This window comes from Pyxicephalus adspersus, chromosome 11, assembly GCF_032062135.1.
Source record: "Pyxicephalus adspersus chromosome 11, UCB_Pads_2.0, whole genome shotgun sequence".
Lineage (NCBI taxonomy): Eukaryota > Metazoa > Chordata > Amphibia > Anura > Pyxicephalidae > Pyxicephalus > Pyxicephalus adspersus.
The window spans coordinates 32,038,058-32,065,650 of NC_092868.1; the positions used below are offsets into that span (position 1 = coordinate 32,038,058).

Below are 27,593 nucleotides of genomic sequence, written 5' to 3' on the forward strand. Positions count from 1 at the left end.
GAATAATTGCATTTGTTTTGACCAGTGTTAAATAAGTATTTAAGGCTGGGTCTACATGGACGTTTTGTAAAAAGGCATGTAAACGTTCCTACTGCGTTTATAAGCGTTTTTATGCACTTATTCTAACGTTTTAAAACTTTTTTTAAATGCTGGAAAAAGCTGAAAAACGTCTATGCCGCATTTATCCGCGTTTTACCGCGATTTTACAAGCGTTTAGCACTTGGTAGAAATGCAAATTGTAACCCTGGGCAGTGATTTCTGCAAGTACAGGAAGTACATACATCCCTCCATACATGTGATAATGTGATCGATCATGCAAGAGTACAGTGACAAATGTAACAGTATACACAGAATAGAGTGAAAAGAGTGCAAAGTGAAGCACAATTAAAGACAATGACTACACAAGTGATAATGAATGACATCATTTGCAGGTGTGAAAAGCACAAAAAGCAAACACAATGGCAGACAATCTTCACACGTGCCAGGCATAGGTGTTAATTTTTAACAGCATAGTACATGTAATTATTCATGCATGACACATAGAATAGTGACACAGAACACAGGCTATTGTTAAAACGTTTGTAAAAGCCTCCATTGAAATCAATGGAAGCTTTTTTATTGAAAATTTCTAGCATGCATAAACGCAGGAAAACGCTCCCATTAAAATCAATGGACGCGTTTTCCCGCGATTTCCAGCGTTTTCCCGCGATTTACCAGCGTTTTAATTTTTTAAACGTTGCAAGCAACGTTTAAAATAAAGCTCAGAAACGTGCCTGAAGGAAACGTCCTGGTGTAGATTAGCCCATTGGAATGCATGGGGACTTCAAACAAGGGCTTTAAAAGCCTCAGGTTAAACGCTGGGGAAACAGTCCGTGTAGACTAAGCCTTAAAAAAAGGTTGTTTTACAGTAAATAAAAAGTATCAAGCCCCTAAAATGATTTTCTAATAATTCTACTATAATGAATAGTTATTTTGGAAAGAAAAAAGGACAAGTTTTAATGCTGAGCATTTTCTTGTATGTAATCTTAAAAGCAAATAAACCAAAGTAAAAATGAAAATAAGGTAACAAAAAATAGAAATAAAACAAATCAGCACAAAAATATTTGCTATAGTGGGAATAAAAGAAAAAGTACATAATGAAAAAGTTCTGTCTGATTAAGGTAAACTAAATTTATGTACGGATGTTGAAAAAAGTCAGTTGAAATCAATAATTAACAATATACAGGTAGTCCCCGGGTTAAGGACATCCAACATACAGACGACCCTTAGATACAAATGGGGCTTCCCTGCTACCTCTTGTGCAGGAAAGCTTGGAGGGGGGCAGTCTGCATGAATATGAAGATTAGCTGTGATTAGCTCACAGTGAGGATTTTATACAGTAACTGACACCACGCTGCCTAATAATATGTTGAGACAAACATCTGTCCTAATTGCATTTATTAAAACAAATGTACCTGTTTTGACATAAAAATTCAACTTAAGAACAAACCTACTGTCCCTATCTCGTATGTAACCCGGGGACCACCTGTACCAGAGTTTGGAACTCGAGTTGCACGACTTGGACTTGAGTCTGACTTGTCACCTAATAAACGACTTGCGACTCGACTTGGGGATTTTGTCAGCGACTTGCAGTGAGTCTTCTGTAACACCGCCTTTCTCCTCACCTTTCTTGCATTCTAAGTCCACGGCTTTCTCCTCCAGCTGTCAGCTGAGTAAGCCGAACTTAGTGGACTTGGAACGAAAGGAATGCGTGGAGGAAGGCATTATAACAGACTAAGTACGACTTGCAAACGACTTGATAAATGAAGTGACTTCACTTGGGACTCGACTTGGAAGAATTATTGGTGACTTGAAACTTGACATGGGACTTGGTGTCAATGACTTGGACTTGAAGGGTGACAACTTAGTCCAAACACTGACCCATACAAACATTCACCATTCATGAACCACTGATTACCGCATAATTGCATGCATGCAGTAATAATATAATTACTCACAGGTCATGCCAGACAACTGTACATACAGGAGATGTGATTGTACAAATCTTTATATGGTACTTCCTTTCCTCACACAAGCGTATGCGTCAATAAACAATGGATCATTCGCCCACTGTACGCATACAGGAAGACAGATCACTGTACAAAATCTGCCAGGATTCCTAGTTAAAAAGAACAACCATGCACCAGGGGAATCCTTGTATTACTAATAAGATCTACATATGATTTATGTAGTTACTACTATTACATTATTCATTGTATTTTTTAATAACATTTTAATAAACTTACTCATTTGACCTACAAATGATTGAAGTAGTCCCTACATGAAGCTTTTCAGTGTATTTGTAAATGGCATTTTACCCAAAAGTCCTCATATTATTTATATGGTCTACATATGAATAAATAGGTTACTCAAACTGAACTATTCATTGTATTTTTCCAACGACATTTTAACCAAGAATCCTTGTATTATTTATTTGATTAACATATGATGGAAGTAGTTTTTACAAATCAGCAGTGTATTTTTTAATGACACTTGAAATCTATTTGATTGGCTTTGCAAGAATAAGCTCCCATTACTACTCAGTGCTTGAGGGGTCCTATCAGGAGTGTGAGGACTGCATGTATCAAGCCAATTGCTTGTTTGGTGCAGATGCTTGAAGAGCAGTTAGTGACATGACTGTGAACTTTGTAAAGTGCTGTGTAATATGTTGGCACAGCATAATTGCAGGATAATAATAACATAGGACATTAATTGCTGTATCTTTTAAAATCTGCAGCTATTATTAAAATAATGGTTGACCCTGAAATGCAGGAACTTGCTATTATAAGGTTACAGTGCCCTGTAAATGATAGCTAGCCGGGCTCTTGAATTGTCACCTTGCCACATAAGTTTCCATAGAAAGCAACAACACACATTACCAAAGCATAATCTAACACTGTTATCATCATGAAACCCTTAAGAAATGTCATGCAGACACGGAGGAGCAGGATATATGCAAACATTGCAGTGCAGGAGATGCAATGCACAAAAAAGAATAAGTGAAAGAATCGAAGCATGCTATGCCTTTATAATGATATAGCAATAAAAATAATTCAATTCAATTCTTAACAATCTTTAATTGTAGTCCCCACTCACTGCTGCAGCTGAAGGCACTGGGGAGAAATCCATATTTAAAGCTTACAAGAGAGACACTCTGGTTTGTTAGTGGTATGGTTTTCAACAGCCAGGGCATCTTCTGTATGTTTATATAAGAAATCTGAAAGGCTCTTAAGTCACTGCTGTGGGAAAAAGAATAGGGGAATAAGATGCCAGTTCAGTGCTTCTGCTGAGAATCTGCAACTGAACTGCTCCTCAGTACCTGCATCTACAGAGGTCAGTGAAGGCTAGACTGAACGCATATTTACTGTTTGTTACAAATATTTATATGTCCAAAGCTTTGTACTGGGTGGACATACAATAGATGATTGCAAAATAACAAAGGGGTATATATTATACATCATTGTTCTTTTTTATTAGGTAACAGATAGCAGCCCCAAAGCAACATACTTGATATGTTCCAAAGGTGGGTAGCAACTTTATTGTCTTTATTATTTTGATATTAATTTCCTTTGCAAAAATTAAAACAATTTATAGATTGTATTAAAGCAATACTCCAGCCTTACATTTTATATTGTACAGTTTTAAAGGTTTCTCACCTGTACTTAAATTGCTTATTCTCAATTGACAGACAGTTTTTCACAGTTTTTTTTAGAACCTGCCCAATTTCATACCAGCTTATATATATGGGTTTATTAAGCCACTGCTGATGTTACATGGCTAATATAGGTAAGAATATGTGCTTAAAGTGGAACTATATAAGACTCCAGTCAATCAAATCCATGTCTGCTAATTTGTGATGTAAAATATCACTCCATAGGTGACATCATATTTACTTAAAAAATCTGCTAATTTGCTATACCCATTTAAGTGATTTGTATATGATGGTTGTTCTATGCTTAGCATCTAAACAGTGACAAATGCTGAAACTATACAAAACCCACATGGATCTACGATGTACAGTATCTACCTCTGGCTCTGGACTAGCTAATTGGATCACAATATCATCTTATAGGAGACTGGAAACTTATTACATTAAATGTATTATTCAGCCTTACTCCTGTTAGTGGGATTGTATAATGGATGCTTTAAAATGATAAAGATATAATAATGAAAATATAAGAAATGGGAACAGTGGCAGCAAGAGTTCTTTTTATGACCCTACACATGCTCATAGGATGTAAATTTAAAATATATAAATATATAGATCCGAGACTGCATTAACTGAGGAAACCGCAAATGCTGCCGTGATAATGTTTATGATGAGGTGCATATTGTGAAGCTGTGAGACAGAGCCAAGTACAGGCAGTGTGATGATTGCTGCAGCAAATACATCTGACAGCAAGGTAACATGGGGCCAAAGCCTTATTTATCGCTTTCCCTTTACTGTACCTACAGTCATCTTATTTTCTCTGTATCTGAATTTATATTTCCTTTCTATTTGGTAGCTCCAAAATGGTGCAACATTTTTCATAAGGACAAGGTGACACATAAACCTGTGCAACTGGCTCAGAAATTCTAGAATTTGGGCGTACTATAAGTACAAAGCAAGCAAATATTTAATACACACAGATGTTTGCTGATATCGTGTATTTCCCTCGCTGAACTTCATTTCATTTTAATTAGTTTACCCATCTCTATTTCCTAACAACACTAGTAGCCAAAAGCTTAAAATAATATTATCATTAGGCATGCAGTCAAATCTATAAAGCTATCTCTCTCTATTTATATATATATATATATATATATATATATATATATATATATATATTCCAAAAAAAGTTTCTTTGTTTTTAAAATATTTTATTTCAAAAGTTTTATTGATCCTATTCTAGAGGAATGAGCAACCAAAAACATATGGGTGATATAGGAACAAAAAGCAAATATACGTACATCAGTACAACAGTTCTATAACATAAATAAGGTTGGCAATAGAAAGCCTTAAGCATAGGATAGTTATGTCTAATTGCTTTCGTCACCTATGTTGTAAACAATTTTGAGATTTGTCAGATATCATATCAGTGACATAGGCAATTAATGTTTTCTAACCCAACAATTATGTGTTCCATAATGACATGCATTTTAATATTTTCCTAACTATGCTTAACCAAAAACTCAGGATAGGACTGATGGGGATTGACATGAGTTTGACTGGCAGTTGAGAAGAGGTAAGGAAAAACTTGAAATAAAAAAAAGGCTATGAAGATGCTTTTTTAGATAAGAATTTATTAGTATTTGACAGTCTGAAATGATATTAGAATGTCATGGTGTGCTTTATATTATATGACTTCACATATACAAACCTAGGTACAAATGTCAAAAAACATTTCCAGCTTGTGTGCCTAAATGATTTGTCACCAAAGGTTGATTCCAAACAACATGGAGTTCAATTGAGAAATTTGAAACAATTGGCCAAGCTTCATACAAAGATTTTAAATTATCTCTCATATTGTCATCTATTAATTATATACTTCACTTTGCTTTGTTATGTTATGTACTTATATATATTTTATGTACTTTCTATCCAATATCAGTCAGCCTATGTGTGCCATGCATTCTATTTTACTTAAAGATTAAGGAATCTTAAAGATGAATGTAAAATCTGTTCAAAAGCCTTGATATTTGATTAGTTTTGCTCATTTACTCTAAAACACCTCTCAACTCTACGTAGCTCTATAAACAGAATTTGAAAGAATAAAAATCCCCTTAACCTGGTTGGGTATTTGAATGGAACACCAATGTCCACAAGCATCTACAAACTCACATCCTTGTTGTTGATGGCTTTAGTCAACTAAATGTTCCAATGAGCATATAAAGTAGGCATTTCAGACAAGAAGATAATTGTGCCAAGACTGGCCAAGAACATTAACAAAAACAAGCCATAAATGAGTGAGTGAAGACAGCGTGGAAATTTTAACCCCATACTGGACACTAGCCAGACAAAAATAGAACTATCTAGATCAAAGATACACATAAAATTTGTATATTCAATACAAGCAACTGGGGGGAAAGAATGAGCTAATCTGTACAACAAAGACTCTGAAGTTTTGTATAGGCTTGGTATATTTTCTTACAGCACCTGCTGTTTGTTTACACTGAAGTGCTGATGGGTTGCTGAATTTCTACCAAAAAAGTTCAGACAAGCAGTTGACAACTTCATAGTTAACAACTCCTATGTGCTTGATTTCACCACTATGGAGGACCTATAGAGGTCCATTATGATATTCATAAGCATTTGCTGATAATCTCTGAAACACTGTTGTGATGCAGTTCTTTTGCAACATGTATCATGGATCATCTGTTGTCCTTCAAAAGATATTCAACCTCTTCGCAACTACATGCTAATGCAGTTAGAAATTTTCCCATTCAAGGTTATGGAAGAGGTTCAGCAGCAGATTATTCTGAAATGCTGCATGGAGTTTATGGGAAACTACAACACAGCTGCACCACCTTTAATGACTATAATTCAGTGGCTACTATTCTTTTCACGGTACCCCCATCAATACCACTTGGAAATAATGCCCAACTGAACAAAGTCTTAGAAGAAAAAGAAACTGTGATTTCAGAGTTTTTATCATGAAACTTGAAGATGACTTTCTCCACATTGCCTATAGCTACATAGCTAAATAAGGACTTTTTTTTAAAGCATTTTTACTCTTTATTCAGAATATACTGTAAATATATATTTTAATGTGCATAGCCTGGGCCAAGATTCACCTAAACAAACATTAAATTGGTAGGCAATAGTAAGATACAAAAATAAAACAGCTGTGTTTGCATAATCATGAGCATATTCTAGAACACAAATAACTGTTCAGAACAAAACTGATATTTAAATAAAATGTAATTTAAAATGGGTGACTTTTTTTCTTTCTATATATACCCTGTTCTCTTGTACAAATTAGTGCAGTCCTTTCCTTCTTTTGCTTTTACAGACTCCACCTACATATAAACTTTCTGAGTATTTGTATCTCCCCTTTGTAGTATATATATATCTCATCTCTAACTGTACACATTCATCATATCTCTCTTTGGACCCACTACTGAATCTTTGACCCGCATTTAAAATTCCTCTTTCTCAATGTTATACAAGGACAGGCCTGCATCTTTCAAATCCCTTTCTTATTTTTTCCTAGCAGGCGTGTGTTTACAGTCCCTAATTCACTTTGATGTTACCGGTATACAAAAACTATGTAACCTTGTTAATGAGATTCACACCATATCAATGTTACCGCGCCTCTCAGGGATTCTTGGTGTTCTATTTGCCCTTGAAAGTCTCCCTATGTTACAGTCTTAGGTTCCTAATACTACCACTATGGAAAGTAGTATGAATATATTTCTTACATCATTATAACAACAACAATAATTATTTTCTTTAATTAGTATGATAATTTTTTTTTTACTAAAATACAAATGTAATTCCTTACTAAAATATATTCAACATATGATATCAGCATTCTATACCCCACGTCAAAGTAGCTAATAAATCTCATAGGTATGTTACTTGAATTTTTCAAATAACTGTGTCCAACTACAATACACATGTTCTATAATAAAGCAGACCTTGAAGCAATAATAGATTTTCTTTTAACTGACTTGGCTTCTACTCACAAGCTTTCTGTGTTTAGTGGTAATGGGCGCTACGTTCTTATGTTTCTATACAAGGCAGACCTTGAAATACTGTTGCATTATTGCCTTCTCTTTTTTGGATGAATAAATATATATATATATATATATATATATATATATTTTTTTTTTTATTATTACACAGTAGTTATATAGCACCAACATATTACGCTGTGCTTTACAATGTCCATAGTCATGGACAAAGTCCACTATGTATAGAAAACTAATTATATATTTATCCTGAAAAAAATACAGAAAAACTACAGTAACTCAAATATAAACCTAGGTCACAAAGTGCGTTTATCACTGCTAATATTCAAAACACTAATCAATACAAATGCCAATAAAATGATTGTACAAACTACATTATTTTAAAAGGAAGAACAATTGTAACCACATGGGCTCAGTCTGTTGATCCTCTACCCCTTTATATAGGGTCACTTGCCATTAAATGATCTTTTGTGCATTACTGTTAGCCATCAGTAGGCAGCACTGTGACCACAAACATAAAGTGCTACAAACGTCTCAGACAGCAACAGTTTGTTATACACATTACATAAGGACACAGCACCATCTAGTGGTCCAAGTATAAACTGCAATTATGTGGATTGTGTGGATTGAATAAAAAACCTGGTTTATACTTGAGTTTATATATAGGGTAAATAAAAAATAAAAGGTTGACATGAAAACTCTTAAGGGTCTTACATACTGTATTCTGTTATGTTAACCAAAAAAACTGTTGTTCTCTGTTATGTATTGTAGGTGTCACTTTTACACTTTGATCTTTATTTATAAAACAGGGAATCGGACATTCCCTCGAACATTCCCACGTGGGAATCAATTACAGCCATTGAAACACATGAACCTGGATAAATCCCAAGAGGTAATGTCTGGTTTCCTGCTTTATAAATAGAGCGCTTGGTGAAGGATGTATGTATGCATGAACTGATGGTTACTGACATCCGCATAGTAAACAGTTGACACATATGTCAGGCAAAGGTAAATAATAAAATGAAGTTCACCTTTATGTTACATTTCCCCAAGTCTTATGCAAAGTTAGAAAAATTCCTGCTGATCTGCCAAAATTACACCCAGCCTAAAGTTTCTTATGGGGACTGACCACACATTGGATTTTTTTTAAATGAATGGTGTCAGCCCTGACCAGTTGTATTGTTTAATAGAATTTGCTAAACTAGCAAATCACTCTCAATGCCCTTATGACCACAACAAGAACCAACAGTTCTGTAGTCCAACAAAGGAGGGCTAATTAAACTCTTTGACAAGAATAAAGATGTCCGCACAGAACACAAATCAGAGCATCACTTTCAATGGCGTATTTAGTGGAAAAAGATAAGAGAACTTTATTGTTAGCGTTTCCCTACACTTTAATCTACACATCTAGACAGCATTGTGTCAGAGGCTGCTGAGAACAGCGTGTGTGAAATTCTGCTTACTATTCTTGTAATCTTGCACATTCCCAGGACATCACGGGAATTGTTTTATGTAAATAAATAATAGAACACAGTTATGTTGTAATTATATAAGATTCAATATCATAGGGCAAATAGTGCTTGTGTAGATAGGTATGCCCATTTAATTACTAAAATTCAAAGACAGAATAAGTATAGTAATAGTAATATATATAGTAATAGTTCCCTTTAATAGTCAAAAGGGGCAAAAATATATGCAGAAAAACTGGATGTAAAGTGAAAAAAGGGGGAGCAGGCAATTTCTAAAGTCTGTCCACCTGTCCACCTTGAAGATGATTCTCTCTTCCCATCTGAATGATGGAAGGAAGAAGGCGATATCAAGACTGATTTAGGTACACACAATCATGGTATGTATTTTTAAGGAACACATAACTGCATTTTTATATTTTCCAGCAAATGTATGCTATTGTAATGCTTTACTGCATATATTGCCTTTAACAATTTAAAAAATAAGGAGGTAGGTGGGTATTCCCATTGGGCAGATTTTATCTTGTCACTGTGACACTCAAACAAGGGGTGGAGGGGTCACCAAAATAGGAGCAACAGCAGTAAAATCTTGTCTACCCATCTTCTTCTGTCCTTTGAAACCATCACTACTTCCGTCCACTACATATCTCCCCTCGTATTGTGTGTAAATTCCCCCACCTACTAGACTGTAAGCTCTTCGGGGCAGGGTCCTTTCCTTCAGTGTCACTGTCTGTATTTGTTTGTCATTTGCAACCCCTATTTAATGTTCAGCACTGTGTAACATGTTGGGGCTATTTAAATACTGTTTATTATTATTAATAATAATAATAATAATTGTAATAAGCTCATACTCCTCCTCACTCTACTAAAAATATGCATTAGTTTGTGTCCCAATTGAATAGAATAATTTCTTCCCTGCACAATTTTAAATAAAATAAAATGTTCCTGACTGGAGGAGACTTTTTTAGGGCTTTAGGAGGCAATTAGCGGACTTTAATAAAAACAAATGTAACTGGTAAGCCTCAGTATTCAGCTAATATATATACTAGCATCTTCACATCCTAATTCATGAAAATATTATATCTGCATCTTAGTATCATTTAGAATACAAATCACAGCCAACAATTAATTAAAAAAAATCACATTTCTTGGTATGATCTAAATATGCTAGATTCTACAGGTAACGGCACATCCCAAAAAAACATAGAGGGGTATTTACTAAAAAAAGTGACATAAATCTATTACAGAAGTTCTGCCGTCTTCCTATTGTGATTCTTTGAAGATGGTCTACTGTGCATCGTACACTACAACACACATACAGCAACTAATCATAGAACTGGTGGAGTACATTGAGATAAAACATGGACATCTGACTGCTCTCTATGGTCTATGGCAACCTTTACAATGAAGAATGTCATATACCACTTAGCTTGACCTTAGATATGATCTGTTAATCGGATCTAAGAAAAAGCTAAGTGCTACATGTCCACTTAATGGTATTGATGTATCAATATATACAATACAAGGGTCTAATACAATTCAAACATTGGTGTCTTGTAATAAAAAGTAAAATCTGCCACGTAAACCTTTTACGTGTAAAAACAAATGTATACCTAGTGTGTATATAGCGTAATAATTTATCAACAACTGTAAATAAAAACATATTTGTATATCAGCATTTTTTAAAACACCATGAGCACTATTTAAACAGCAAACAAACAAAAAAACATAAAACAAAGAACAACATACAGCATACATAACAATAAACAAGCTCAGAGTGACCCATACAACTCATCCAAAGCTTTTGCAGAAGTTGACATTGCTAAATATACAAGTTCAGCTGTAATAAAGAAGAAGCCTGTATAGATCTACAGAATGCAATGAGTTAATCCAAGCAAAGCATGCAATTCCAAAATATGCAGCAATGTATAGGTCAGGTTATTATGGTATATAGTAAAAAAAAAAAAGAGATCCTAGGATAACACAAGGTCATACACAGTAAATTCCTCAGTATAGCAGATCTATAATACCTGGAGCATTATAGGTGGGTTGCAGGTAAGGTACCCCTTTGATGAAGGGCACAAGTGGCCTGTTGCTGACTCAGCCTGCAGTTACCGGTACCTAGTGCTGAGTCACTTACAGAAATTACAAATTTCAGTGTGTTTTGCATTAGTATATGACTTTTTTGAGAACATTGCAGGCAGGTTAATATCTAATGTATAGTCATATATCTTAATAGATATACACCCCACCCTTGCTCACTCTTGCATCCCTGCAGTACCTCTGCAGTCTTCTTGCTTGGCATTAAATTGGTGTGGTGTAAGTGTATATGTGTGTGAATGTGTGTGTATGTGTGTGTATGTGTAAGGGAAGGGGGGAAGTTACTATTGTCACACTTCTCCAAATTTAGATTCTCAAAGTGCGCTTATAACACCTTATAACCTTTGTACAGAAACTGCATAACAATGTAACTTTCCTATTGTCTCCTCCATCCTCAGTAGATGGGGAATTGTTGCTAAGCAGTACAGAAAGCTCATTTAAAAGGCAATCAACTCACTTACCCAGCATCACCATGAAAAGCCATGAATGACATAGCGGTCCATGAATATGAGACAAGAGGTCTCTTAGCCAAGGGGGTCCCAGGAGCATTTTCTATCAGAAGAGACAAAAGTGCAGTGATCATGTGGAAGAAGCAGATATAGACCTGTGTAAAGATTGCATGCCTTCTTCATTTCTTCATCCCCCTACCCCCATGCACACTTTAAGTGTTGCCCCTATGTGAACCATTATTTCCCTTTTTCTGCATACCTGAGTCACTACTCACCAGCCTAGATCAGTATGTTTTCTGTCTATAGCTCTCCCACTTGTATGTGTAGTTCTCTCCTCCACTTTTTACCTCTCCCCTCTCCCTTTCCCCCTGGACTGCTTCCCATGTGCAGATACACTTCTGCTGACTTCTCAGCACTGCAGTTTCAATGGGGGCGTGGCCAAAGAGAAGCCCCGCCCCGTGGCAGCTGTCTGCAGATCCCCCTGCTGTATGAGTGCAGGGAGCTCCTCTCCATCACTGCACAGCGCAGGCGGCTCTTTGCAGGGAACAGATGACAGTATGCAGCACTTCCACTTTGTAAAAAAAAAAAAGCCTAGCAGTACATAATCTACATTTGCAGATGTGCTATCATCAGCAATAGAGGTGTAAGAACAGAACACAGCATGTGCTCATCTTCACCAGGCACCATGACTAAATATTTATACACAGGCTGCATTAAGGTTATTATGGAGTATAAATACCAGTGTCTTGGGAGCAGCAAGAATGGAATAGCATGGCATGGCATAAAATCATACAGTGAGACTGACTGTGCCTGGGATCAGGATGAGAGGAGAGGGTTAACTATTTAGGATCTGAGTGCAGAATTGGAGAGGTGTATATATAAACTAGAGACAGAAGTTTGTGAGCTGAGATATAGAGGGCAGAGAGAGGGAGGGAAAGGAGCAGAAGGACAGAAATGGGAGGGGGGAGTCCTGCAATCAGATGGGGGAAAGTGACTCTGGAAAGGTTAGATGAAGGGAAATAGATATAGTAGAGATGACAGAATGGGCACTTTACCTTGGAGCTGGAGAACTGAAGATCCCACCTGGGTGAAGAGACTCAGGACAGTTTGGGTGAAAGGCAGCAATGGGGAATGATCCAACCAGTACAGCAGGGTTATCCTTGTGTGACCCAGGAAACTTAAGCAGCAAGGATGTGAAGAATCCTCCCAGTACAGCTTGGGCAAAGGGAACCAGGAGACTTTGGACCAAAAAGACAGCACAGGGTATGTGAAGGATTCCACCAGTGCAGCAAGTCTAGCTTTGGGTAAACAGATCCAAGAAACTTTGCACCAAAGGCAGAATAAAAGATATGAAGGATCCCAGCAACAGAGCAGGGCTAGTCTTGAGTGAAGAGACCCAGGAAACTTTGGAATAAAGGCAATAGAGAAGATGTAAAGGATCCCACCAGTATAGCAAGGCTAGCCATGGGTGAAAAGACCCAAGAAACTTTGCAACAAAGGATATGAAGAACCCCAGTAGAACTAGCAGGACCCATGAAACTTTGAGCCAAAAGCAGAACAGGGTATGTGAAGGATCCCACCAATACACTAGAGCTAGTCTTGGGTGAGGAGACCCAAACACTTTGGACCAAAGGCAACAGAGATAATGTGAAGGAACCCACCAGTATAGAAAGGCTAGGCTTGGGTGAACAGATCCAAGAAACTTTGCATCAAAGGCAGAATAAAGGATATGAAGGATCCAAGTGGTGGAGCAGGGCTAGACTTGAGTGACAGAACCTAAGAAACTTTAAAGCAGCAGAGAAGGTGTGAAGGTTTCCATCAGTACAGTAGAGTATGAAGCATCCCACCAGAACAGCAGGGCTAGCTTTGGGATAAACAGACCCACTGAACTTAAATCCCATTAGTCCAAAAGGCTAGCTTTAGGTGAACAGACCCAGATAACTTTGCATTACAGCAAGGCTAGCACTGAAGGAACAGAGCCAGGGAACTTTGCACCAAGACAGATGACTGAATATGAATGATCCAGTTGTGTATACTTATTATCTAGTGGAATAATAGCGCCTTCTGGAAGATTGCTTGCTGCAGCTATTGGCAGTTTTGCAGAGGCACCATGGCATTGTGCCCATCAGAGGTTTGATACTCAGAATGTGCCTGTAAGCAGTAGCGGAGCTCATAGCAGCAGAGTGAACCTGTAATGTACAATCCCCTAGGAATTGGATGACTTAGAAGTCAGGACTGGAGAGAAGAATGACTAGCACTGGAATTGCCTGTGTGTGCTCTATGTATTTGCTAGCTTCATGCAAAAACACATTGGAAAAACTAGTCCATGGTCCTCTGAGATAAGTTTAGTAATGTACTGATGTAGAAGAACCCCAAGAACCAGCCCATCAAATTTGAAAGGGAGATGTGGCAGCAGAAGGTCCACCATCTACATGCTCAATGCCATAATCTGGCCAGTAATCAGGAGAGAATGGAAGCCTTAGTGTAACCCAGCAGTGGGTAGTGTGTTCCAGTGCCTGCTATAGGTGAGTCAATTGATTTTTTGAACTTTCAGAACAATTTCAGATGTCAGTTGTGACAAAGTAACTTGTAACTAGAACATGTATTTGCAACTTGGTGAATATCAAAATCAAAATGTTTTGTTTCAGTTTTGGATATAGTGGTGAAAGTTGAAAACCTTTGCCAGGATTTTATTGCTGCCCTTCACCATCTATATCGTTCCTTGTGGGCACCGTCATCCTAGTAATAGGAAGCTATTTTAATGAATATATTCTGGTGAGAACCAAGGGACTCTTCCTTATTTTAGACATTTCTTGCTTATTGTGTGTTTGAGACTGGAAATATTGGTAACTCTCCACAATGTAACACAGACAGCAAAACAAAAAATGACAGGGGTTTGAACTTCCATACTTTATCTAACACTAAAAAATAAAAGACTTTATAAATAGTAGGTCTAATGTAAGTGGGTCTAAACTTAAAACTATTTTGTTAGTTCATAGTTTTAGATAAAGAGGTTGAGTTGTGTTCCTGATGGAGAGATTCACTGGTGAGAATTCACAAGAAAAAAGAGATATGAAATCCTAAATTTGAGTTGTCACCCAAACAGCAATGCATGTTCCTATTAGTCCAATTTTTCATTTTCTTGCACTTTAGCAATGCATATGATGAACATTAAGATCAACATTATGATGAACATTACTCTGGGTTGCCATTTATTCATAATGATATCCCAAACATGCCTTACTAGCACACTGCAATGCAGTACACTGCTCTGCGTAGCCTTGCGCTGCGCTTTTGTAAAAGTAGGTTCATTCAAAAGTACTAAATTTCTGTGCAATATCAAATGAATGGGTTGCCAAATGCAACGTTTCAAACGCAGAGCAGCATCTGTGTGTTTTCGAAAATGCAGAAATGGGCATTACCTTACTATGGAGTTTTTCCTTCTCATTTCCTGTTTTGTTTACATGACACTGACATGGTTTTTATCAAAGCCAAATCAGATTTTGCCCCTTCTGTGACAGGTCATCTTCAAAATATATGCATGTTATGGCTTGTGTATTGTAAGATTGAACACAAACAATAAACTGTACTGTACACTCTATTTAAAGTAAATCGAAAGCCCAAATGGTATTTTAGTTACCCTAAGACAGTGATTCTCGAACAAGATTCCATGCAACTCATGAGTTCCTCCAGAGTTTGCTAAGGTTTCCATGAACAATGATTTGAATGATTGAACAATTTTTACCTCCCAGGTCAGATTAGGTGACACCAATGATCTTTTTGTTTATCTGTAAGGTTGACATTCTTCCCAATGGCCAGCAATATTAGAGGTAATCTTTCTATTGACCACCAGGTAATGTACGGTAAGCTGTAGATTTAGTAATATTAGCAAATGTTCCCTGAAGACCTGAAAGTTTTTTCAAGTATTCATCTATGGTAAAAGGGCAGAAAGAAACTGTCCTAATGGGTAAAATCACATCAACTTTTTTTTTTCATAAAGTAGCGAAGGATTAAAAATCTTGTTGTCATCATGTCTTTTTGAGGAGATCTGTCATTTCTTGTGGACATACCAGGAAGCGAGAGGTAAAACTCCTGCAACAGCTGCCACCAGACTAAGTATCTTCATTGGAAAGTTTCTCGTTTTGCCAGCAACTTAAAACTGAATTTTCTCTTACTTTCAGCCCTGACAAGAATATTATCACCAGGACATAGAGTTATCCTCTATAACAGAAACACAGATAGCAAACTATGCTGGACAAGTTTTTTTAATCCTTATTTACTGAAATCATATACAAAAAAAATTGTTTGGGTTTATAGCAGTGTTTCTGGACCTTTTTAACATGGAATCCTTTAAATAACTTTCAGGTCTTCAGGGAACCCCTGCTATAATTACTATATCCACAGCTCACAATTTATGCGCATGGTGATCAGGGGGAAAAATGCCTCTTATATTGCTGGCTATTGGGAAGAATGTCACCATTATAGATAGCCAAAAAGATCACTGGTGTCACTTACACTGACCTCAAAGGTACAAATTGCTCATTGCTCAAAGAACCCCTGCAACCTCTGTGGAAACCCTAGGGTTCTATGGAACCCTGATTGAGAAACACTGGTTTAGATACACCTAAAATTTTGTTCCACGTTGTCCGGTAATGTCAAAAAGTTTGCTTTTATTTAAATCATACCTGGTCTAATCTGACGTGTATATGACTTGCTTAGTGCACCCATAGGCTAGTTTTGACTGGTCAGGAGATATCCTGTGTCACGCATGGAGAGACAGGACCACTAGGGGGTGCTATGGCTTGCAGGGAGGTGGCATGAGCCCTGAGAAAGCCAAGGCGCAGAGTCTAAGCAGTAACCAGGTCTTCTCCAGAGCCTCTGATGGTGAGGATGTTGGGCCGCTGGTTACTGCCAGGTTGCAGTCCTTGGGCCCACCAAGGTGAGCAAATCCCGGTACCAAATCTCAAAGCAGAAGGATAGTCGAGGAAGGCCAGGGTCGAGGCAGGCAGCAAGCAAGAGAAGTCAGGTCACATGCCGGGGGTCAATTGCCAGGGATCCAGGAGACAGACTCTAGTGACACAGGGGCCACTGAGGGCATAGGGAACACAGGAAACACTGGAAGCAACAGGAGGCACAGGTGACTCAGGGATATCCACAGACAAACAGGAACACTGAAACAGCACAGGGAAGTTGGCTGGGAACCAACAGACTGGACAACGAGGGGTAACGCAGGAGCTGGACAGAGAAAACATTGAATGAAGCACCAGGTGAACAGAAACTAACTCACAGAACTAGGGGCTCAACACAATCAGGACACGTTGCACAAACACAGAGTGCAGTGTGTGAGCTAGCTAAATAGCCAGGGCTGGTCAGGAGGCTATTTTCTCATTAGCCAGTGGATTGGACGGAACTGATAAAGCTTGGAAACAGAGGCACATCCAGCATCAGAACTGCCCGCATGCGCAGGAGAGTGGCGTCTGGGCTTCAGTGAGGAAGAGGTAAGTAAGGAAGAAGTAAGTGTGACAGGTTTAAGTGGAAAACGAAGATGAAACCTCTTGACAAGAAGAGATGCAGACACATCTGTAGCTGGAACCCATGATCTCTCCTCAGGACCAAAACGTTTTCAATCAATTAGATACAATAGCTTTTTGTGAGAAAACTTGGAATCCAGAATTTGATGGACTTCATATTCCTGAGAAGAGTCGGGTGCAGAAGTAGCCAGCGGAGAGGGACGAGAAAAGCGGTTCAGGACCAACGGCTTAAGCAGAGACACATGAAAGGCATTAGGCAGCTTGAGATGTGAGGGAAGATGTAACTTGTAGCAAACTGGGTTAACCTCGGCATAAATGGCATAAGGTCCGATGAACCGTGGAGCAAACTTCAAAGAAGGCACTTTGCAACGAATGTTCCTTGTGAAGAGCCAGACTTGTGAAGAGCCAAGTTGGAGAAGAGGCACCTTACGGCGATGCTGATCCGCAAAGTTCTTGTGCCGGAGAGCTGCATGTTTCAGATGCTCACAAGTAGAAGATGTGGTTAAAGTCTCTCTGCATATGACCAGGGATCTGCAAAAGCCTTTCCAAAAGCGAGAGGTAAATTGCACCCCACGATCAGAAACTATATGCATGGGCATACTGTGAAGCCTAAAAATTTCACGAATGAAGACTGGCACCAAACGCAGCTGCTGATGGTAAAGCTGGAAGGGGTACAAAATTGGCCATTTTGGAAAAGCGATCCACAATCATCCAAACAACCGTGCAGCCATCGGAGGATGGAAGATCTGTAATAAAATGCATGGACAAATGACACCAAGGCTTCTTAGGAATAGGCAGAGGAAGAAGCGGTCCTGCTGGAGCACAAGTAGATGTTTGAGCACATACAGCACAGGCATTGACATAGTCCATTACATCCTTACGAAGATTAGGACACCAGTACAGACAGGAGAGAACAATGAAAGTTCTGTGAACGCCCAGGTAGCCAGGCAGTTTAGAGTCATGTGCCCAATGTAATATTTTGGTGCAGAATTGAGGAGGCACCAAGGTTTTACCTGGGGGAATAGCAGATTCCTGAACAGAGGTCAAGGCAAAGATACGGGCTGGTGGGATAATAAACCCCGGCCCAACATTCCTCCAACTAGCTTGATGGCAAGGAGCTCCCTGTCTCCGATGGAATTATTTTTTTGCGTTGGGGAGAATTTCCTCAGAAAAAATGCACATGGGTGTCAAACTCCGGTTGGGGTCTGGTAGAGAACAGCCCCCACTCGACCAGACGAGGCATCAACCTCCATAAAGAAGGGTTTGTAAACATCTGGTCTAACCAGAGCTGGGCCAGAAAGAAAGGCCCGCTTTAGGCATGAAAGGCCTCAAAAGCCTCAGAAGGCAAATTCTTGGGGCACCCTTCCAGGTCAGTACAATGATGGGAGCTACCAGCGTTGAGTAATATTTGATGAATTGTCGGTAATAACTGGTGAACCCCAGGAAACGCTGAGTAGCCTTGAGGCCGCAGGGTAGTGGCCAGTTGGAGATGGCCGTAACCTTCTCGGAATCCATGGAGAGACCCTCCTTGGAAACAATGTAGCCCAGGAACGGCACCTGTGGGCATTCAAACAGGCACTTTTCTGCCTTAGCATAGATTTGATTGTCTCTGTGCCATTGTAAAACCAAACAGACATGCTGTCCATAGGTAGACAAGTCAGGGGAGAAGATCAAAAATTTGTCCAGATAAATGTCAACGCAAATGTACAACAGGTCATGAAAAACAGCCGGGGAATTACAGAGACCGAAGGGCATCACTAAGTATTCATAATGCCCATCTCTGGTGTTAAATGCTGTCTTCCATTTGTCCCCCTCCCTGATCCGGATTAGGTTGTAGGCTCCTTAGTGGTCTAGTTTGGTGAAGACCCGAGCCTCTCAGTGCCAGTCAAAGAGCTCAGGGATAAGCGGTAGCGGGTAGCGGTTCTTTATTGTGATGGTATTCAGACCACGATACCCAATACAGGGGCGGAGAGATCCATCTTTCTCTTGAACAAAGAAGAACCCTGCGCCAGCAGGGGAAGAGGACTTGCGTATAAATTCCCTTTGCAGTTTTTCCTTAATGTATTCGCTCATGGCCTTAGTCTCAGGAGACTGAGGGGGTATACCCGACCTCTGGGAGGTGTAGAATTCGGTATGAGGTCGACGGCACAGTCAAAGGACCGATGTGGAGGATGTTGCTCAGCCTTACATTTCGAGAACACATCCTGGAAGTCCATGTACAACAACCTCCAATGTGGAAAGAGCAGGCGACTTGAGACGCTTGACCTTGATCAAACACTGGAAGTGACAGGATGGGCCCCAGGCCAATACCTCAGGAAAAGACCAATCAATTACCGGAGAGTGTAGCTGAAGCCATGGGAGCCCAAGGATGATTGCAGATGAGGCCTGCAGGAGAATGAGTAAAGTTTCTCATGGTCTCATGATGAAGCACACCCACTGACATGTGCATGGGCAAAGTTTGGAAACAAATTATCCACAGGACAAAATGTTTCCATCCACAGCAGGGATTCGCAGGGTTTGAGGCAAAGGTTTTATAGGCCAGGCAAAATCCTTGACAAGGGAAGTAGAAATGAAGTTAACTGCCGCCCATGTATATATATATATATATATATATATATATATATATATGTTAATCGATGAAGGCCTTGAGGGCTAATGTGGACTTGTTGTAATTGTAATGAAGCGGAATGGTTAGGGATGGATGCTGAGTGGAGGGGAGAGAAGACTGACCTAGCATGCCCCCCTCAGAGCATACTAGGCACTGCAGTTTCTCGGCTTCTGTGAACTGAGTTTAATAAAGTGTACTTTTTGCCCGCAATGGATGCAGAGGCCTGTAGATAAGCACTGTGATCTCTCTTCAGACGACAGACGTGAACGGCCCAATTGCATTGGTTTTTTCAAAGAAGGAGAAACAGCAAGGACCGAAGGTTCCAGAGGATGCTGGAAAGAAGGAGCTAATCGTGAAGTCCTTTCTTGAGCGAGATCCCTCCTGGAAATATTCCTGGAAACGAATATGGGTCTGGGTGGCCAGGGAGATCAAGTCGTCGACAGCAGCTGGAATCTCTCAGCCAGCAAACTCATCTTTGATGGCCTTGCCAGAAGTTAGTGTGGACCGCCTCGTTGTTCCAGGCAAGCTCAGCCACCAGAGTAAGAAATTTAGAGGCTCAGGAAGGCTCTAAGAGATTGCTTGCACAGAGATGGTTTGAGCCCTAAGGAGGGCCAAGGGGCAGAGTCTAAGCAGTAAGCAGGTCTTATCTAGAGCATCTGATAGTGAGGATGTTGAACCGGTGGTTACAGCCAGGTTGCAGTCTTTGGGCACACCAAAATGGGCAAATCATGGAGCCAAATCACAAAGCAGAAGGATAGTCAAGGAAGGCTGGGGTCGAGGCAGGCACAGGGGTAAATTGCCTGGGATCCAGGAGACAAACACTAGTGACATAGGGGCCACTGAGGGCACAGGGAACACAGGAAACACTGGAAGCAACAGGTGGAATAAGTGACTCAGGGATATCCACAGACAGACAGGAACACTGGAATAGCACAGGGAAGTTTGCTGGGAACCAACACACTGGACATTGAGCGGATAACACAGGAGCTGGACAGAGGAAACACTGAATTAAGCACCAGGTGAACAGGAACTAGCTCACAGAACTAGGGGCTCGGCACAATGGAGACACGTTGCACGAACACAGAGTGCAGTGTGTGAGCTAGCTAAATAGCCAAGGCTGGTTAAGAGGCTATTTTCTGATTGGCCAGCGGATTGGACGGATTTGATAAAGCTTGGAAACAGAGGCATGGTCAGTGTCAGAACTGTTCGCATGCGTAGGAGAGAGGCGTCTGCGCTTTAGTGAGGAAGAGGTAGGTGTGACATCCTGTATGTGTGAGAAGTCACATCCTAATTCTTAAGAGGACCTGTATCCTGTGCTATCCCCTTCCCATTTTCTAATAGAAATTAAAACAACATTTACCATGTGCTATTCAGTATTTAAATGCGCTATTTGGCATAAAAAAAAATTTTTATTCTCCTCCACAATTTCTCCTCCTCACATTGTGATGGATGCTGTTTTTTGCAGATGCAAGTTACCTGATTCTTGTTGCTTTCAAAGCCGGCAAATAGTAGTTTGTATTTTGGTGCTTACTCAGTAAGTCCAGTAAAGGACAAGTATCCTTAAACCTTTTTTCTGTTTTGTTTTTGTTGTTGTGATTTTATCTTCTATTCCTAAAATTAATCTTGCTAGATAGAAACAATGTGGCACACATATTTTGTAAAGAACGTGGGTAGGGAGCAGAATGATTGTGGAAAGACAGTATTTTCTTGAAATGTCATGTAATGTGTATTAAATCTTTGACAGTCGTCTGAGAAGATTGACTAACATGGAAGAACCTGGGTGATCTAGCAAACCTGAAATGAATTTCTTAAAAAAACATTTGCTGTTAGTTGGCAAATGTTTTCAGCCCTGGACGAAATCCATTCCAAATTTGCTTGATCACAAAGGTTTTCCAATGAGCTTTATTTAATTAGTCCCATTGTCTGCAATTAATCTTAATTCCCCAAAAATGTAAAAAAGTTTACTCTTGTACTTGCACTGCTCACAAGCTGCCCATCAGCTCTTTCCCCCCTACATTTCCTCCATTCCAGAATTGAAACCTCGGTAATCATTTTTGGTATTCAACACTTTCGGGAGATCATATTGGAGTTATTCATGATAGATAGAAAAAGTTAAATATTTAGTTGTTTTATCTAGAGAAGATTTAGCTCTCTCATAATTCATGCTTTCAGATTTTGACTGAATTAATCACCTACAGTGAAGAGGCTTATAAAGTTAAAAACATTCTGGCTAGATATATTTCTGTATCAAATGGCCACATTTTTAGGTCGCTAAGCAGGTTTCTCATAATATATCAAATATATGTTCTGTCATAAGGTATTTGTTATTTTTTAACTAACAATAAAGCTTACAGTTTCTATGAAACCCTTATCCTAATGAACCATTTATCCTTCTCTTTTGTTGTTCTTGATAAGTTCTTAGTTGGTGGCACTGTAATAAATTGTGAAGTCTGAGACTAAAGCTGCATACCCACGTGCAATTATTGTCATTGGAAGGGATCTTTCACAATCCTTTCCAACGACAAAGGACTGCACAATGCATGAACGAGTGCTGTACATACAGCAGCGTTCTGCTCTATGGAGAGGGGAGGGGGAGAATGACTGAGCAGCACCCTGCTGCGCGCTCTCCCCCTTTCCTTGCATTAGGATCGCTCGTCGTCCATCGTCCGAGAATCCGCTAGGACGGTCGTTCGAACGATGGACAATGGGCGCTGTACACACGCCAGATTCTCATCTGATATCGGCCCTGAGATATAGTAAAATAATGACACTACGTTTCATGACCTCACCCCCTTCTCTGATATGTTTATTACCCCAATAAGGTTTATTCATGAAGCTGGGGAGTTAAAGTAGGGTAGGAACATTCCTACACACAAACTGTTTATATTCTCAAAGCAACATAGTAAAAAATTTCCAAATTCCTGAAACAACAATGTCATCCATTATCTATATTTAAAGAAACATCCACCTATATACATTTCTTTATCTTAAACAGGCCACATCCCTAACATTCATGGGAAAAGATATGCAATGAAAGACCATGTTCCTATTCCATCGGCTTCCCTTGCAAGTGAGTCAACTGACTCACTTGCAAGGGAAGCCGATGGAATAGGAACATGGTTGTGCTGTTGGGCTGTATGTTCGTATATCTGTACTGGAGGACTGAATGACATGAAACTTAGGATCACTGTGATTTATATTGAAAATTGAAAGAGATTACTCACTATTAGCTTAATGGGATTTGAATATACCATTGCCACCATAACCACCTCCTTCCTTGCAACAATTTTAAATAAGAAGGCTGCTGGAAGTACAAACATTAGACTTCTCCTCTCCTTCCTCCTGAAGAAGCGGATTTTTTCCACGAAACAAGCCGAGAAGTAATTCAGAATTTAAACCCTTTGGGGGTATTCTTTAAGGAGAGGGGGGGTATTCTGTATTAAAATGTTGTTATTTTTGGAATATATTCATGGTACTGGCTTTAAAAGTCCCACTTAAAATTGATGTCTTTCATCGCATATCATTTCATCCATTATCTATATGATTTATTGTCACGGTAATAAAGAAAAAAAATCCTTTCCCTTAACTCAACTAGATAAGTAAAATTCTTCTCCTTTACTTAGCAAACTTTATTCACTCATTCAACTTTTTATTTTGGGCAGGATGACTTTAGGTTTGATTCTAGTAGTACACTTATTTAGGTGATAAGAAAAAAGGATTTCTATAATTTTTTTTTGCTTATCTTTTGCCTGTTTTCTGGATGAGAATGAATAAAGCATATTGTATTTGAGATGCTAAACCCTTTTTTAGGAAATACTGATGGCAAAATCACTGTGTTATCGGTTTCAGGAAATTTTGCAAAAGCAAATTTGGAGGCAGCCACTTCATGTCGGCATAACACACAGTTCTGTCAGTGTGACTAGCAATCATTTATTTTAATTTAGTATATTGGTGATCTGTGCCTTTCATTAGTGTGCTCTAATAAAAAGCTTCTGGCTGCTCAGCTTGCTTAAAAATGATATAATCTCAGTGTCCTGGTTTCTGTTTTTTGTCTGTTCCGATAGTGCTGTTTCTGGTAACGTAATAGACAGCCTGAGATATATTAAGATTTCCAGGCTTCCTGTGAGAAGTGTGAATACAAGCTATAGGGAGTGACAGTATCCTGTGTAGGTGACAATCTGGGAATTTTGCCCAAGCACATGCTATTCCCCAAGCAAAGCCTTATCTGGTCACCTGGGGAGGTGGGAACCAAGCCAACCTGTTACTGAGATGCTTTGCTATGTAACACCTCCGAGAGGTCACATAATACAGATCGTAAACAACATAACCCCTTCTTTTCCAAGACAAAATAGATGTCAAAAACAGCCATGAAATGAAATGCATAAAACTGAGTTTTTCTCCAGTAGCTGCTGAAAGGCCAAGTGGTGTGTTTATTATTGAGTGCTGAAATTAATTAGCCTGTGACTTTGCTTTAGAAAAAGCAAAAACAAGAGCAATTAAGTTGTTAAAATCATTCCATGGTACTATTAACGCTGCAATTTCCCAGTGGTAAAAAAAAAAATCACGTGACATAGGCATAGCAAAGCCTTTAGAAAAAAAACATCCTAGGAAAAAAGGATATTTTGCTAAAAAAGATAAATTCTTTAATAGCAACATTCAAACTGATAAGGACTTGACTGCTATTTGAATATACAAGTGGGAGTCCATGTACACCAATGTTAAGTGTTTGGGTCCATGACAGTCCTTCCTTCTTCTCTCTCGTCTCCCTTCTTCTCTCCCTTCTTCTCTCTCGTCTCCCTTCCTTCCTTATCTCTCGTTTATATTTCCTTTGATGTACTTTCTGCCTATTAGGCTCCCCGTTAGTGGTTTTATGCAGTTTAGATTCAGCACTCAAGTGTTTGCACCAGCATTTCATTTCTGCTCTCAATCACCTTGCCCACCTACATGTGCAAGATTTAAAGAAAGTTACCATGCGTTCTGATTAGCCTAGCTACCTTTTAATGATAATATGTGCCATTCCCAAATTACCCATCCTAGCATTTGTGACCCTTTCCTGGGTTTTGACCATAGTGATGACTTTCCTTGAACTCTGCCTACATTAACCTCCTCTGCTTTATTTCTTGATTATGTGTTGTTTGTTGCTGTGGTTTTGACACTCTGCTTGGGGTACCGATTTTTGGGTACAACGTAACTTTTACTAAAAGAAGGCATTTCTAATAAAAAAATAAGTCACAAATCATAACATGCAGGTGTGAATAGAACTCCAAAAATATAAATATTTAAAAAATAACTTGGGCTAACAGTAGCCTTAGTTGAGAACATTTTCAAATAACTTTTTTAAGCACTTTGAAACTAAAATGGTGCACCAAAAATCTGTTTACATCAGCAGTATTAGGCTGCATTGTTCTTGGCCATCTCAACCCAAGACATAAAAAATTTACCTGCATTGGTGAAGGGTGGAAAAAATAGGACATGTTGAAATTTTTCATAGAGAATTTGATGCTCTCTAATGACTCAGAGCTAGCCTGCATGATAGAATAGTCCATGTGAGTCCATGTACACCAATGTTAAGTGTTTGGGTCCATGACAGTCCTTCCTTCTTCTCTCTCGTCTCCCTTCTTCTCTCCCTTCTTCTCTCTCGTCTCCCTTCCTTCCTTATCTCTCGTTTATATTTCCTTTGATGTACTTTCTGCCTATTAGGCTCCCCGTTAGTGGTTTTATGCAGTTTAGATTCAGCACTCAAGTGTTTGCACCAGCATTTCATTTCTGCTCTCAATCACCTTGCCCACCTACATGTGCAAGATTTAAAGAAAGTTACCATGCGTTCTGATTAGCCTAGCTACCTTTTAATGATAATATGTGCCATTCCCAAATTACCCATCCTAGCATTTGTGACCCTTTCCTGGGTTTTGACCATAGTGATGACTTTCCTTGAACTCTGCTAAAAAAGTTTGCTAAAGTTTGAAAAATTACATATATACCATATTAAAGAATATTACAGGTTTATAGTGGAATATGTTTTATGTAATACAAGTTATCTGCAAATCAGGTTTTGCTATGTTTTTTTAATGAAATTATATATGATATAAACAGGGTTTAAAATTGCCTAAAGCAATATAAATATGCTGAATTGCAGGAAAATAAATTTCTCATGGGAATGAGCCAGCAGAATAGCAACTCAGACCTTTATGACCAATGTAAAAATCTGTACTTTAAAATGTCTCAATACCTATAGATGCCTAAGGTGCTGACATCTAGATCTAGATACATGGCAAAAGTGGTTTAATTAGCCAACCGGTTTTGTGCAGAACCAAATGAAAAATAATGAAAACCTATTTCTATGTTCAGAACTTTCAGGCATAGGTGACTTACAATGTAGTTATACTACTGTACCCAGTGTCTAAAGGAGACTATAGAGACAATGTTGGTGGCCAAACTAATGACTTGGGTAGATTCGCCCTGCAAAACTGTGCACTCAAACATACCGGTACTTCTGCCTGTCATGTCCAACCCTGATAGAGTGAGCTTTGTACATCCTCTGTTCATCCTTGAAATCGTATGGATGAGTCGCAAATCATACTACTAAAGTTTACCAATATACAACTACTATTATTTTACCAATAACATGAAAAATCTTTTCTATCCTAAAAATTGGATGGAGACATCAGTTTAAACAGAGGAAGATGCAAAGGTTGTAGGGAAGTTCCTGCTATTGAACCTTAACCTTATCTCTACCTTCAGCCTTAGGCAGTTGTACAGAATTCATTCTAGGGCTGAAATGACTAACTATTATTTTCCTGCACAATGTCAGCTTCTCACAGTGTTCATTAGTGAGTAGAGATGTTCTGTACACAAAAAGTCCAAATCAGGTCAAATGTGGCCGGACTGGTTGCAGAATATGAATTTTGTCAGAATTCGTATTTATTCATGCTCAGCTAATCTGGCTACTAGACGATAATAGCTGGTATTGTCTGGCAGCCAAATTTGATGCACCCTACGGTTCTTGTCAATGTACTGTTTAGCCAATCGTGCTGCCAGATGATGATAACTGTCATTGCCTGGTAGCCTTCTATACCCATCAATGACAGATAATGTCAGATCAGAACCTTGATTGCTTAAATTTAGATTTCCAAGCCAAGTTCAGAAAAGCTCTTTGATGACTTTGAAGGGAACTACTAGTTGGATAGAGCTTGCATCATGTCCAGGCTGCTAGAATTCAAGAAACATTTAACATTTTCTAACCCAGCCAAGCTTTCCCTGAAGCGTTCCTAAGATTACCAGCTCCTCCATACTAAGATCCATACATCAAGGCGTTTTGATATTTTTATACTTTCTCCTAACAATCTACTGCTACTATCAGAGCTAGAGGGCTTTGAGAGGAGTTCTGAGGCTGTGATGTTTTGAAAGCGCTATGTACAGCACCCTGCTGTCTCCTCCCACTATCCCTGATCTTCTTGCATTTCATAGACAGGAACAGTAAATTGGTGACGACATCCCTGGATCTTTAAGTAAGGTCCATAAAGAAAAGAAAACATTTTTATTTAAATTTTTCATTACCATGAATAATGAGGGGGGAATGGAGGAATTGGGAAAGGCAATATATAAGCAGATTAATTTTAATCTTTAGAAATTTGCTGTATATGCAAAAGTGTTCTGAACTACTTGGATTAAATATGCAGCGGTATAGCAAGAAATGAGAAAGCACACATAACTCATCAGGACAAAG

The 27,593-nt window shown here is 38.9% G+C and overlaps 1 protein-coding gene across 1 annotated transcript in view; it reads right to left on the reverse strand.

Annotated features, from left to right (window-relative positions):
* The window catches only part of SCN4B (sodium voltage-gated channel beta subunit 4), a 29,961-nt gene extending 17,140 nt beyond the window's left edge, over positions 1-12,821 (reverse strand). The window contains exons 1-2 of the mRNA XM_072426245.1: positions 12,784-12,821; positions 11,741-11,831 (exon numbers count right to left, since the gene is read on the reverse strand). Of these exons, the coding sequence (XP_072282346.1) occupies positions 11,741-11,828 (88 nt within the window). The 5' untranslated portion in view covers positions 11,829-11,831; positions 12,784-12,821. The remainder of the gene's footprint in view (positions 1-11,740; positions 11,832-12,783) is intronic.
* Positions 12,822-27,593: the final 14,772 nt, after the last annotated feature.